The following is a 15,446-nucleotide window of genomic DNA, read 5'->3' on the forward strand; positions in this document are numbered from 1 at the left end:
GGTACCTTGCTGCTCCGGAGCTTTACTTGTTTCTAGGCTGTTCTCGGTGGTGCTCTGAACTGTACCCATTTCCATCACATGCCTTGGGAACTCGCGCACTTCCCCTTTGTGGCTGGAATTATCTCCTAATGATTAGCAGGGCAAAAGGTTGTAAACTACGGTGTCGACTTAACCCGAACTCCCCTCCAACCTTTTCCAGGCTCCTCAAGGGGGGACTCAATGCCTCAGTTCTTATAACCACATCATTCTCTACTCTATTAAAATAACTTCAAAAAATACCATACTGTATTTTAATTTCTTTCTTCTGTATCTCTTCTCCATAAAAATGTGAGCCCCTTAAGAGTAGGACCCTCTCATCTGCGTCTTCACATCCCCAGCATTAGCACTGGGTCCAGTACCCAGACACTGCTTTCTAAGCAGACGAGTGGTTTTTGGAATTACATGTTAAGTACAGGGTTCACAGCATTTACTGCCCAAATAATTATACCTGGGCTGGGAAGTACAGGCACCCTAATTTAAGTCCCTATTTACTCCTATTTCTGAGAATTTCCTTGTAAGTTCATGAGGAACTAGTCACCGAAACTGTTAACAAGACCCTTATAAATATAAAAGCTTCTATGAACATTCCACTGGTTTTGCCTCTGGTTCTCTTTCTACTCCTCTTTGAGCATAGCTGTCATTTCAGAATGTCATTCACTCTGTCTTCTCTACGTGAACAATGTCATACCTTGAGCCCACAGATGCTGGCCAGCTTTTCCAATCAGTGTGAAATCTTATTCTTAGTCATAAACAAAAGAAATCAGGGCTTTCCATAGTACCCTCCAGAAGTTGGGATTCAAATGTTCAGGTGCAGCCCCAAAGTCACAGAGAAGGGATTCATATGCCCCCCATGCTGCCCTCCCTGGCTATAAGGAGCTTGAGATGGTTTTTTTAAGGCTGAGTTGTTTCTGAGGATGGAAAGGAAAAGGCGCATGGAAGCCTCAGTCTGGTTCTCTTGATTCTCAGATGCGAATCAAACTACCAGACCAGTGGTTTTCAGTGAAGACTAAGCATATCCCTGAGATAGCCAAAAGCCCATGGAATCAACACAACTCTCTGAGTTAAAACTTACAGAGTATAACTGCTCTCACTTTAGAAAACCGCAAATACCTCAAAACACCCTGAACTTTTCTATAGCAATAATGTTTCAGATAAATCTAATCTTGATCTTTGTAAAAGTGCTAAGTCATGATAGTAGAAAATGGAAACAAGAGTAACAAGTATGTTTATCTCAGTCCTTTCTCCAAATTGTTCAGAAGGCGGAACTGAGGATTTATCTAAATATAACAGTTTGTTTTTGTATGATGGGTGGGTAGAAAAACACGTTTGTCTGCCCCATTTTGGCAGATAGGGATGAAGTTATAATGCTTTATGATATGAGCAGAAGAAATGATACTTTTAAGAGGCTTAGAATTACTTAAAATATTTTTAAAAACCCACTTGTTACAACTGTAAAATAATCACAAAATACCAGACTCTTAAATCTTCCGGCAGCATTCTCTCTGGAAAAGATGAAATGGGAGAGAAAGAGGGGGTGAAGGATGGTGGGGAGTGAGCCAGGCTATTGGAATTCAAGGGAGGGAGAATGGGATTATGGGAGGAAAAAGTGGGAAATTAGCTGTGTTATCCTCATTCAGTGACTAATCTGAGTGTGAAACCCTACTTCCCATCCACTTTCTGTCTTTCTAGTACAATGCAGGCTGTTCCTTCCCTGCAACCGCTGTCTCTTACCCCTACCCTTCCTGCTTTTAAAGACTTCATAAGAATTTAAATGGCAGAGATGGAAATCCCATTATGTCGTTACCCCAATCACACTCACTACCAGGGAAGGCCCTGCTTTACTGCTCATGGATATTCCCAGTTGATTGGCAGACCTTAGTTTGAAGTGCAAGGCAAAAAATTCTAGTGAAAGAGTCCTTACCCACAGAGGTGAATGTCACTTTTATGTCTTTACTGCCTCTGGCTCCGTGGGCGCTGATGAACTCACACGTGTAGACCACTGTCGTTCCAGACAACCCGCTCGGACACTGAGTGCCATCGGCCGTGAGGGTATATCTGCTGCAGCCAGAGTCTGTGTCTGTTTCAGGGCTTCCTGCAACAACATAAGAGGTTCTTTCACTGTCACAGTTGGCTGACTGTCTGATTTGGTAGCAAAGAAGGCAAATCAGTGAAAAAGAATTCTTATTTCATTCGATTTCTTCTCTTTGAATGGAGAGGCAGGATGGTGTAATGGTTAGCCCTGCCACCTCAGGATCCAGGTGGCCCGGCTGCAGATTCCAACTTTACTACTTACCAGCAGGGTGTTACTACTGGGAAAGTCACTAAATCACTCTGTGCCTCAGTTTCTCCAGATGTAAAATGAGAATAAATAATAACAGCTGTGACCTGGGATTGTAGTCAGGTAAAAGGAATTACTGGGTAAACATTTAGAACAGTGCCTGGCTGGGGCTGACCCCTAACAAAGACCCTTCGTGATGGTAGTTGGAGTGTGAAAAATAAAAAAAGAAGCCATGTGTTTGGATATGACTTCAACTGGAAGGAAAAAAATGTCAGATTATTTTGACTATTATTATTGTTGAAAGGAGGAAGAAACAGGACACGGACCTCTGATATTCATCTCATTTGAGACCTGTTTTCATAACTTTTTCCTTCTTATTAGTATATATGTTTTAGTGGAGGCTTCAACGTCACGCTTTCTCAGGGTAACAGCAATTTACCCTTCAGGATAGCTGCTCTTCCCTATCTTCCTTTCCATTCCCAAGATGCTGTGCCCTCCAAGCCATCTTCACATCCTGCCTGTGGCTCTATAACAGCTTCTTGGCCATTTTTTCTACTCCTGTTCCTTCACTCTCTCTCCTCCAACCCTGTCTTCTGCCATGTACTTCTGCCATGTACTTCTGCCATGTACTTCTGCCATGTACTTCTGCCAAGCATTCTTCAAACACTGGCAGTCTTCCAAAAATTAAAGGAAAAAAAAACCCCTTCTGATGAACTCCATCCAGCCTTGGCTGGATGATCAATGATATTTAAAATATTTTGATTGATAAGTCACCAGTTTTTCTCCCCAGTCCCCAAAATGGTTGTTCAGAATACCAAACTGATTTCCCACCTTGAGTAAATTACCTCCTAGTTCATAGGTACAAATGTCCCTTTCATCTCCAAGGCTCACCCCTCTACTTATTTTTGGAAAACCTACTTTCTCTAATTCCTCCAGGACCTCACTCCATCCTTTATCATTCCTCTCCCTTGACTGCAGAACAATGGAAGTTACCGAATGCAGCCTATAAGTTCGCGCTCTGTTTTCTGGAGTAGAGCTGGTAGGCAGTTACAAGTTTGCTGCTCAAGGTTAAATAATATCCAGTGAAAATTTTCCACACACTGAAGATACATGAAGGCATGGTTTGCAAAGCTTTCATCTTTACCAGAAAGCAGTTATTGTGGCAGATGCAAAGTATGCAACTCTGTTTTAAATGTTGACATTTATCTTTTTTTTTCTCCTCTCAAAAGTCTCGCAAAGTGGGTACCATTGTCACTATTTAAAAGATGAAGGTCTGGGACTTCCCTGGCGATCTAGTGGTTAGGATTCAGTGTTCTCACTGCCGCTGCCCAGGTTCAATCCCTGGTCAGGGAACTAAGATCCCGCAAGCTGTGCAGCACAGCCAAAAAAAAAAAAGAAAAAAAGAAAAAAAAGATGGAAGTTCTCAGAGTCAAGATGACCCAACTTGCTCTGCAGCAGGAAGAGGGCAGAGCTGGAATGACAGCTCTTGAGGACCAGATTCTATCTTACTGGAAAGTACGGGTTGTAAGGCTAATTTTTCTAGAGTAGAAGACTGGGCTCAAGTTCTTTTTTTTCTTTTTCCTTTTTTAAGCCCAATTCTGTGTGCATTCCTACAAATAGAGAAATCACTGTTTAAAATCAGATTTGTCTACGGCATCATTAGGAACACAGAGAGAGGCGCGGCGGGGGAGGAGAGAGAGCGGTGGGTGAGGAGGGGAACCCTCGGTGCTCTCGGGGAGATGGTGGGCAGCTCACGGAAAGCCTCAGTCTCCTCATGCGTAAAATGAGGGATGGGATGAAATCCGTGGTTCTCACAATAACATCTCCTGTGAAACTGAAGAAAATTAAATTGCCTGGAGCCCAAACGTGGAGACTGTGAGTGAGTGGCTCTCAGGTGGAACCTTGACAGCTGGTCTTTTTCCAAAAACAACTGTGGGCATCCTCAGGGCAGCCAGGCTGGAAGAAGCTGCCTCTGACGGGGCTGTTTGCCACTTCTAGCTGCTTCTCTAGGTCTCGCCTCAGCCCCCGAGGCAGGCCTGTTTCTAGCCGCCCTTTATAATGTGACTTGAAGGCCACAAGACCGATTTCTACTCAATAAAGAAAAAAAAAGTCTCACTTATCTCTTACTTATGCCCTACTGGGCTACAAACATAACATTTCAGATGGCACAGACGCATAAATAATAACACACAATTAAAAATGTCAGTGGGGGGGTTTCCCTGGTGGTGCAGTGGTTGAGAGTCCGCCTGCCAATGCAGGGGACACGGGTTCGAGCCCTGGTCTGGGAAGATCCCACATGCCGCGGAGCAACTGGGCCCGTGAGCCACAACTACTGAGCCTGCGCATCTGGAGCCTGTGCTCCGCAACAAGAGAGGCCGCGATAGTGAGAGGCCCGTGCACTGCGATGAGGAGTGGCCGCCGCTTGCCGCAACTGGAGAAAGCCCTCACACAGAAACGAGGTCCCAACACAGCCATAGATAAATGAATGAAGAAAAAAAAAAATGTCAGTGGGGTCATTGGGAAGAAAAGACACAAGAAGGGAGACCGTGGCGTTTGAGCCTGTCTCCCCACCATGAGTCACTCAGGGAGCTCTTCCATGTGGTCATCTACACCCTGACAGTCAGCCAAGAGGGCTGACTTTACACCCTCTTGTAAAGACTCAAATCTCTTATGCATACTCTACGTGACCATGGGCCCGGGGAGCATGGTAGGCAGGGCAAAGTAGAAGTTGATGAACTCATTTGGAAAATGTTTTGTCAAAGGGGGAATAAAACTCTGTTATTTTTTCATCATCACATAACAAGAGCTACGGTGAGAATACAAACGCTGTTGCCTTTAAATTTCCCCAAGTGGTCAGTACCTTCCCGTACAGGCAAAGCTAGTGCTAAGTACAGGCGAACTAGAAGCTGCACTAATGACTATTAGTACCTCTGTTATTTCTACTACTAGTAGTAGTACTATTAAAACTATTACTTCTCTTACCATTACCGTTTATATCATCAACCCATGCCCCATGATTTGAAATAGCCCCAGAAAGCCCTCTCTATTCGAAAAAGACTGCCTTCTTAAAGCTAGAAATTCTGTCACTGCAGATTACTTCCTTTCTGTCTTATCCTTTGCCAGAAATGCTTTGAAAATCCAGTGCAACGTTTCTGAGAAGAGGTAATACTTTCACTTCTAGAAGCTTTGGGGTGAATTATCTAGCTAGACTGCTTTCTGCTGAGCTGGAAAAACGGGTGATAAAAGAACTGGTGGAATTTGGAGAAAGACTGCCACAGAGAGGGGATAGCAAGGGAGGCGGAAGGAGGGCAGGGTGTTGAAAGCAGGGGCTAAATTCATCAGAGAAACAACCCTGCCGTCCCCCGGCGGCCAGCCCTGTGGCAGGAAATCCATTGTTCTGCCGGTCGGTGCAGCCCACCCTGGGCATTACGAATGTCTGTAGCAGGGGTGGCCACAGAGAAGTTCCTGAGCGTCTGCACAGCAGACTTCCTGGTTCCTCTGCCGGATGGCGAGGCTTTTCACCTCTCACAGTTGAAAGCGTCTAAGTCAGCGCTCCGGGAACTGTGCAAGGTCCTTCTCCCATCTGGCAGTTCCTCCAGGATGCCTACACCTCCTCTTCCTTAAAAATTAGGGAAGTGACTAAATGGACCATATGTCAACAGGTTCAACAGTTACCAGATGCTTTTCCCATTCTCTGGAGCACTTTAAGGTAGAAAACAAATGTGCTTTTCAAACTAGATGTGCTCAGAAAACGTTACATCCAAATTGATCCTTATTTTATTTATGATTTAATAATGTCTGATAGCAACGGCTTTATAAAATAAAAGCTCCACCACACTGATGTATTTCATGGGTAAAGCCACATTTTGCTTTAAGGATTTTTTGCTAAAGAAGGTGAGCAAATAATACTGTCATTTCTTAAGGGAAAGATTGGATCTTGTTATGTGAGGTTTCTAGGCAGAAAACAGTCTTCTGTTTCAATACAAATTCTGCTGGATCAACTCACTCTAGTGCTGGCTCACCAGGCATGTGTGATATAGTTTGACCAAGGCAAAGGCTGTGAAACAAGGTGAGTCCCAATTCTTTTCTTTTCCTAATTATGACAACCTTGGATAAGTCATTTAATTTGAACCTCGATTTCCTTATTTGAAAATGGGAGGCAAAAAAATGCCAGCTTCAAACTTGTGGTCAAGTTTAAATGGGATTAAAAGTGATAACATATCTTTTAAAAATTGGTTGATCATAAACTAGTATACAAAACAGAATCACCGATGCTATTTTAATTTCTTCTTCTTCTTATCATTCACCAGTATAAACTGGAAGGTGGGGAATTTCCAGTGAGATCTCAGATCTGCAAACAGGATTGGAAATTGACATTGGTTGAGAGACACACAGGTTGACAGAGAAAGATATAAAACCAGAGGCATGGAGTCAGATAATACAGAAAGAGATGTGGTTACAAAGGCAGAGAAGTGGGAAGGACAGACACCAAGAGGAGAGACACAGGAATGAGACTCTCAGAGTCAGACCCCAAAGCAAAGCCAATGACCTCATCCTTGGTTCTTTGCTGAAGAGGGAAAGGAGAGGGCAGTGGGGACAAGCTTGTCTTGTCTGTAGGCAGGACACCATGGACCTACATCATCCCGTCACTCCCTCTTGGGTCTTCTCTGCCAGAATCTTGTCTACAACCCAAGCATGAAACTTGTGTGTATATATTTTGGGAATTTTGTTTTAGAATGGCTAAGCTGGAGCTGGCATCAAACCTCATACTTTTTCAGTCTGGAAAAAAAACCCAGCCACCTGACATTTGCTCTTTCACCTACCGCATCTCCCATTTTTACTTGGCCAAGAGGCAAAAACCTGTTTGCAAAAGGGCTTCTAACAGTCTCACCTGGAATGTTTATAGTCCCCTCTTGCTTCCATTCAACTTGACTCCAATTCACCGTCATCTCACTGCAGCAGCTCAAAGACACAGGATTGTTGTCACACATCACCTTCATGTCTTCATTTGCCAAAATCTGGATGGATGTAACATCTATTTTTTTTCTGGACCCATATTCAAAAATATCTAATGTCAGTTTGCAAATATATTCACCTGTATCGAATACACAAAAGCATTTATTATTACTATTACATATGTCTATTTCCTTAGAAGAATGATAGCCTCATCTCATGTGTCATGATGGTACTTCATGAAACATCACTTTCAAAAGCATCTGAGACTTGGTCTAAACAACCCTAAAGGAACATTCAGGAAGTGCAGAAGGTCAAGGCAGGTATTTCTGATACCATAAGGTAAAAGAGTAGAAAGCTGTTCTCAGGAGAGAGCAGAAATCTGAGTCCTCGCTAGTAAGAAAAAAAGTGTGGGGATGCTTCAGAGGTAGAAAGGGAAAATGGGAAAACCTTGGAGAATTAGGAGATCATGGATAATTTTGGCATCCTATTTAACTCTGTGGCAGGTCAGAGTCAACAAACGTATGATAGAACCCATGTGTCTGCAGCCCAGTTTCTCATTCAGAGAAAAAGAGATGGTCCTGTTGACATCTGGGTTACGATGGGGCTATTAAATTCTAGAATGTCAGGTATAAAACTTATGCTTCTGTGGTTGCTGGGGAGGGACAAGTGGGAGGGATTAAAACAGAGGACAAGAAAATGGGGAGGGGGAGAGCAGGGACCCATATGTTCACTACCTTGATTGTGGTGATAGTTGTACGGGTGTACACACATGTCAAAACTTATTAAATTATACACTTCACATATGTACAGCTTATTATACACCAATTCTACCTCAACAAGGCTCTTCTAAATTTTTTTAAAATGTTAAAAAAAGGAGTCTACTTTTTGTCTTAGGTTCCAACTCATAAGCTTTGGTAAATGTGGAAAATTATATTTGTCTCCCAAGGCTAAATTTGCTTGGCTCATTCGTCATGGGATTAACTTTCAGTTTTGAAAAGTTGAGCTTGGTGACTTCTTTTTGAAGAGGAAAAGGCTATCTACACACACCACCACGGTTTGATTCTTTCTTAGCCCTTGATTCCTTTCCTCGCCCTGGTTACTGGATGGTAACCCACCCGCGTCATCCTGAGTGATGTTGTAAATGGTGAGGCGAGACACGGAGGTCATGTTGTTGAGCACGTAGGTGTAGACGGAGAATCTGCTGCTGTTCTGGACGTCGAAGCCTGTTTCCACGTGCTGCCAGGATACGTTGGAGGACAAAACTTCGTTCTCACACATCAGAGTTACTGTATCCCCTTCAAGGATGATTTCTGGGGTGATGGAGAACTTTGTTTCATCTGGAAACCCAAACAAAAGGTATTAGGGTCCCAAAGCAAATAAGTGGAATTAATGCTACTCCCTGAATGCCACCACCACTGGGGTTTTCAAGAGATCTCCATGGCGATGAATGAGGCAACACGTCTTCCTCACTCCATCCCTGGGCAGCTGGGATCTGAGGCCCAAGAGTGACAGTCTGCCAGCTACTAGGGACATGGTTCCCAGTTTGGGATCTTTGCAGGTTTAACAGTCCTCAATGGTACTAATGGGGATCCCAAAGCTATTTTCAATATTTCAAATAGTCTGTCACAGACCTAGAGAACAGACTTGTGGTTGCCAAGGGGGAGGGGGTTGGGGGAGGGAAGGACTGGGAGTGTGGGGTTAGCAGATGCAAACTATTATATACAGGATGGATAAACATCAAGGTCTTACTGTATAGCGTGGGGAACTATATTCAATATCCTGTGATAAACCATAATGGAAAAGAATATGAAAAAGAATGTGTAATATATATGTATAACTGAACCACGTTGCTGTACAGCAGAAATTAACACAACATTGTAAATCAACTATACTTCAATAAAATTTATAAAATAAAATAAAAATGCAAAAAAATTTTTAAATAGTCTGGTAGAAAATTGCACATTTGCTTATGAAAAAGCCACCCCAGCTAACCTAAACATCAAGTTTCTTTGCTACTGATTTGAAAGATAGCAACTGCTTCTTACTGATAACTGATACCTCATGCTGACTGAAAGCTCTGTCCTGTGTCTTTGATGAATTAAGAGTGGGAAAATAAATTAATTTTTTACAATAAAGTATGCTTGGGAAATAAGAATGTTTTTAAAGACCTAACACCCATGGGCCCATAAGAGTGGGAGCTTATTAGATACACAGGTCTGTATTTGAATCCTGGTTCTGTACCAGGCATAGCTGTGTGGCCCTGGGGAACTTGCTTAGCATCTCTGAGCCTCAGCTCCCTTGTCTGGAAAATAGGAGCAGTGAGCACTACCATGGGAGGTGATTTGGAGGAATAGTAACTATTCTTATTGCTTTCACAGTAAAATCCTGGGGAACCCTGGTATTAAGCCATTTCACAGACAGAAATGAAAACACAGTATTTGCTATTTTTGTGTGTGTTTTTATGGCTGTCCCTTGTTTACACAACATGGAGATTTTTCCCTCTAAGCTGTGCTATGTCCTTCATGAGCTCCATGTGTTGAGAAAATCAGAGGAGCTGGGGAAGGAGGTTTGGCAACTCCTCTTTTGGATGGTTCTTTTGGTTTGCTCACACCACACCCTGTTCGTACTGTAAACATGGGACTAAAATACCATACTATTAATTTAGGGTGCTATGATGTTCTGGTCAAAATATCAAGGTATCTAAATATTTCTTATCCCGTTTTTTAGGCTCCTGGATAAAATAAGATTTCAGAAAATCGCATTCAACTATTAGGAAGCAAGGCCATCTGTGAATATTTCATGTAGTGAACTGACCAGGAAGGCACACAAACTTATGTTACTTACTATGTGGCCTTGAGCAAATGATTTAAATCTAAGCCTCCATTTCCTCACCTGTAAAATGGTGATAATAGTATCTACCTCACAGGATGTATGAAGATGAAAAATGTGTAACACACTGGGTTTAACATAGAAAAGATACAATAACAGTGCCCGCTTTTCATTAGTACCATTGTTAATTACAATGATCAGGAAAACTGCCAGATTTCCATCGTTATACGGAATTGATCATAAATATATTGGGAGTGATTAAAGAAAGGGGTGTTCTGGTTAAGGGACCCTGCTGATTGATCAAACATCACCAGAGGATTAATATATAACAAAATAAAAGGGACTATTCTGAAGATTGCCATGTGCCTTTCCTGTTTCATGAAGATGGACTTAAAAATAATTTCCTGATACCACCTCATTCATTCAGCATGTTTCTTTCTTTTTCTCTTCCTCTCCCCTGCACCCCTCACTCCTGCCGCCAGATAAAATGATAATTTAAGAAAAACCCACCCAGGGACTTCCCTGGCGGTCCAGTGGTTAATACTCTGCGTTTCCAATGCAGGGGGCGTGGCTTCGATACCTGGTCGGGGAACTAGGATCCCACATGCTGCGCGGCCAAAAAAATAAATAAATAAAAAACAAACCTACTAGGCTACTTGACTTTTTTGGATACTTGTATTCTGGATAAACCCCACTAACCCTATGGAGAGCAGGCTGGTATTTAAGCTCCCGGGGGGTGGAGTTGCATGTGACATAGTTCATGGTCATTGGTCTAAGGCTGTGCGTATCAAGGACAGAGACGAATGTAGATTCTCTTGCAAAAAGGGGCATCGAGTGTCATTCACAACAACTTCATGGCTCTTTGGAAGAATAAGCCACAGACACTAGAGCACTTTGGTGGTTTTGGACTGTCAGCCGCCGATCAGGAAAAGTGCTGGATTCTTATTCCTGTAAATGGCTGACTATATTCAGCACAATTGAAATTTTGGGGAAAGAGTCATCGTAATTGAAGCTCATGTATGCTAGAGCTTGCTATTCTCCTGTGCCCTCAGAACCATAAAGAAAAAAATTTTTTCAGGCCAAAGCATCTGCCGGTTGGTGGGGTGGCGTTAGGAGTCAGGAAGGGGGTGGCGATGCTGGGATTACTTCCATGTGAGTCTGCACCTGGAGGCCACTTATTTCCCTGCCTTGAATTTTTCAGTTTTCATCAATGGGGTTGCTGCCTTATTCATTCTGAATTTTTAGCTTGCTGTTTTTCTCTTTCTTATGTTGTAGCACTTTCTTACCGTTGTGTATATTCCTTTCAATATTTTATTTTTAAAAATGATCCGATGCCTAAAAATATTAGCAGTGAATGTAAAGAAGAAGAGTATGAACCTCTTGTAAGGATGGTCTGACTCCTGAGAAGGGGCACTTTTCCTTCCAGCTGTGCCTCAGACAATCCCTGCAGTGCCCTCCCCATGGTGACCTGTGTTGTTCCAAAGGGGAGTCACCTTCACTCTGGAACCACGGACCTGAGTTACACAGAACACCTACTGGCCAGTGCTGGTCCACCAAATCTCTGCTCAGTTGGCTCCCCTTTCTATCCCCCAAGTAACAATCGATCCACCCACCTAATTACACAACAGAGCTCAACTCTATACCCCACTTGTAAAATGAGGTATAACATCTACAATACCAGGACTCTTACCACTGCTACCTCTGATCCAAAGCAGTGTTTCTCAAACTTTCCATGCATCAGAATCACCTGGAGGGCTTGCCGAAACACAGATTGGCCCAGGTTGGTCTGGGGTGGCCCCAAGAATCTGCTTTTCTAACAAGTACCCAGATGGTACCGATGCTGCTGGTCTGGGGGCCACACTTTGAGAACTACTGCTCTCAAGTAACACCGGTCCCCCTAGTCAATATCAATGCATTTCATGAATATCCCACACTTCCACCACCACAACATTAGTTCTACTTTTTTGGATGTTTGGGGTCTGTTAATTTAAAAAACTCCATAAACCCAGATGGCTCTGTGGTCCCCTTGTAAAATCTCTCCCTCCTGGGACCGCCCCCCTTCCCCAGTCGCAGTGATATTAGCAGTGTAAGGAGGCTCTGAACTGGCCTAAGCTGGGGAGAAGGCACCAAACCTCTATGCCAGGAACTGGAGAGTCCTCTCTCCATGGAGGACACTGTAATGTGATTTCCCAGGTTTAATCATCATGATAAATGCCGTTACCATATCTAAGTAGAATCTACATATTGGAAAAATGTAGCGATGTTCTACTTACTGCTGTAAGTAACCTGGAAGGAACTGCTGTCCATCTTGTAGGTCTGATTGATGTTCTGTGTTACTTGCTCGTTTGCTCTGCGCATTAATTCAGGCGATGCTGCTGATGTCGTGACTTCATACACCACAACCACACTTCCAGGCCTGGATGGAGACCGCTCAGTTCAGTAAAGCAGTAAGTGAGCTGGAAGAGTCTAGATCCTTATGGTTTATTTGCATAAAGAAAACAAAATGGCAGGAAGAGCCCGGGGACTTTATCTTCAAGGGTCCACTGAAATCCAACCTGTTTCTAAGCTCTAGCTGAAAGCCTGAGGCAGGGCTCGAACACTCAGATGTCTGCGGATGGGTAACACCAATGACTGGAATAGCCAGATGGGGCGGAGTGAATTGAATCCTACAAGTGGGTCAAAGGATATAAGCCACAAGGTAGAGACTGTTGTCACACAGTCTGCTGGCCCAGGTTACCAGCTATGCTGAATATCCAGTGAAGCCCAAATCCTCAATGTTTCTGTAAACATTCTTCATTTTTTAATTGGCAACTAACTTTTTGAAACACTGTGCAAACACACTCAGGACTGCTCGGTGCCTAACTCCACAGGGGTGCATTCACATGACAGGGTGCAGCTCTGTGGCCATGGCTAGCTGGCTAACTTTTTTTAATAAAGGCATCATTGCATGCATGACTTTATTTCATTTTTGTATTTCTGACTTCCCTAGATGGCAAACGTATCCCACATCTTTGTTTGCAAAATTCTTGCGTGCATAGAATGAACACAAGTCTTTTTCTCACCTTCCTTCTAAGTAGGTACATCTCTAAGGAGTGAGCTGCTGTTCTCAGTATTTCCTTTCACTTTAAGGCCTGGAAATCTGACATTGTCTTCACCTTGACCAGACTGCTCCCATTGGGCATCCCAGGTGGTGCCCGTCTAATGGGCTTTTGCTTTTTCACTAACGTTTTGGTATCTGCCATTGGATAAAAATGACCCAGTTATAGCATTCTTACCTGAACTCTGTCACTGTCACCAATTTGAAGCCTGGTAAAATACTGTAACCCTCCCGGAACTGGAAAATCAAGCAAGACAAGTGTCATGGATCAAGGTCCACTGAGAGACGGGTCAACAATTTGAAACAGAGTAAAAAGTGTCTATTTCTTATCACCCTGGGTAAAATGCTCTCCTGTGTATTTTGTTAGCGCTAGCACTGGCAGATCTTTGAAGAAGTAATTCCTATCCACCTAGGTCATTCTGGGTTCTCCAGGAAGCAAACACCAGAGTAAATGTGCAAAAAATTTACTTCGGGAAATGCCTAGGGGAAAAAAATGGGAAGGCAGTGGGGAAGGCAGTGGGGAAGACAGTGGGGAAGGCAGTGGGGAGGGCAGGGAGAGCCATCAGACCCGAGTGAAATTGGACAGGAGGGGAGGCTGGATGAAATCATCCTAGACTGAGCCTGGGAAGGTTCAGTACAGCCTTCAAAGGAGTCCGTTTGCTAGACAGACCCGCCCTGCTCATTCACTAGCAGCAGGCAGCAAGCACTGCCACGCGGCAGCAGCCGGCGCCCTCAGTCAATTGCATTTCCTGTAGTTGGAAATCTTCGAGGTGCCTTCTTGCGGCTGCCACACTGCCGGATCCGATCCCTCACTTAACATATCACAGCTTTGGTTGAGCCAATGTGTTTTTTACTGATGTTTTTACTTCCTTTTGTTTCCCTGAATTCCAACCCCACAGGAAATTCAATTTGAATCAAGTCATATTTACAGGGCGGATGCCATGTGCAAAGTGCTGTGTTAAGTAGCTGGATGGGTGGGATCCAAAGATTAATATGTAACTCTCCTTTTTTCCTCAAAAGTGTATAATTTAGTGTGTCACGTGTGTGCATGAGGAGAATTCTCATGCTGTGCAGAACTATTACATGTCGGATATGCAAATCAGATATCCTACAGCTCTTCTGTATCAGAGTTTCATCATGGCGCCCATGAACAATGGCAATATTTGACTGGGTAAGCAAAAGGCTGCTCCCGGCTTGAGGCAGAGGGTTGGCTGCCCAGAGAGTTAAGGGGAGTCATTACCTCAGCCCACCTGTAGCAATTTGTACCACACCCGTTGAGAAGCTCTATTCCAAATGAATTGACTCAAGCAAGGCATTTAGGTTTAGATGAATGAATCCAATGTAAAGCACTTAGAATAGTGTCTGGCACACAGTTTACAAGGAGAGAATATCCTCTTTTTTTGCATGAGTAAATTTACATATGTATACATTCTTTTTAATATTCTTTTCATTGTGGTTTATCACAGGATATTGAATATAGTTCCCTGTGCTGTACAGTAGGACCTTGTTGTTTATCCATTCTATATATAATAGTTTGCATCCGCTAACCCCACACTCCCAATCCATCCCTCCCCTTCCCCCACTCCCCCTTGGCAACCACAAGTCTGTTCTCTAGGTCTGTGAGTCTGTTTCTGTTATGTAGAATCTACAATATGACACAAATGAACCTATCTACATGAGTAAATTTAAATCTGCCTTAAGTGTGAATGCCTCGGGACCTCCAGTGTAGAGTGGTGTGGAATCCTCTGTGCCAGACTTGGGCTGGTCTGCACAAAAGATGTTAGGGGTTTCACCCATGTGATGTGTGAAGACGAATAGAAATGCACCATCTGGTGCTTTTAGACCAGGTTCTTGGATCTTTTAGTAGGTTTCTGTGAGTTGATGCCACCAAATTTTATGTGAATCAATTCTATCCTGGGAAGAAGTTCCACCTATAGGTCAAGATGACGTCAAATCATCCCCTGAACACTGTCTGATTTGAGCGCTTCTTAATTCATCATCCCAGAGGTATAGAAATAATTTCAACATTCACATTCATAAATTCTGACAGATTCAAGCAAACGACCCACTGTAAATGCAATAGATTCAGTTCAGCTCAGAGTTTGTTGGTTAAGAGCCTCCTGGGACCAAAACCCACCGCTGTTTCCAAGTCAGTCTTGTAGGACCTATAGAGGGCAGAGGAAGAGTTCCTGAGTTCTTCTTGAAAGCCCACATTGAGTCTGACCGACATTCGCAGGGTAATATCTG

General features: G+C 43.4%; 1 protein-coding gene across 7 annotated transcripts in view; it reads right to left on the reverse strand.

The window, feature by feature from the left end:
- ADGRF5 (adhesion G protein-coupled receptor F5) overlaps positions 1–15,446 on the reverse strand; it is a 109,417-nt gene that overhangs the window by 17,757 nt on the left and 76,214 nt on the right. For 4 of the 7 annotated variants that reach the window (XM_007193836.3, XM_007193835.2, XM_057555454.1 and 1 more), the window contains 7 exons: positions 15,337–15,446; positions 13,378–13,436; positions 12,376–12,518; positions 8,389–8,610; positions 7,209–7,412; positions 1,961–2,131; positions 6–125 (listed from right to left, as the gene is read on the reverse strand). In XM_007193836.3, the coding sequence (XP_007193898.2) occupies positions 6–125; positions 1,961–2,131; positions 7,209–7,412; positions 8,389–8,610; positions 12,376–12,518; positions 13,378–13,436; positions 15,337–15,446 (1,029 nt within the window). The remainder of the gene's footprint in view (positions 1–5; positions 126–1,960; positions 2,132–7,208; positions 7,413–8,388; positions 8,611–12,375; positions 12,519–13,377; positions 13,437–15,336) is intronic. The other 3 variants (XM_057555450.1, XM_057555453.1, XM_057555452.1) reach the window with 3 other exon arrangements.

This window comes from Balaenoptera acutorostrata, chromosome 10 (assembly GCF_949987535.1).
Source record: "Balaenoptera acutorostrata chromosome 10, mBalAcu1.1, whole genome shotgun sequence".
NCBI lineage: Eukaryota > Metazoa > Chordata > Mammalia > Artiodactyla > Balaenopteridae > Balaenoptera > Balaenoptera acutorostrata.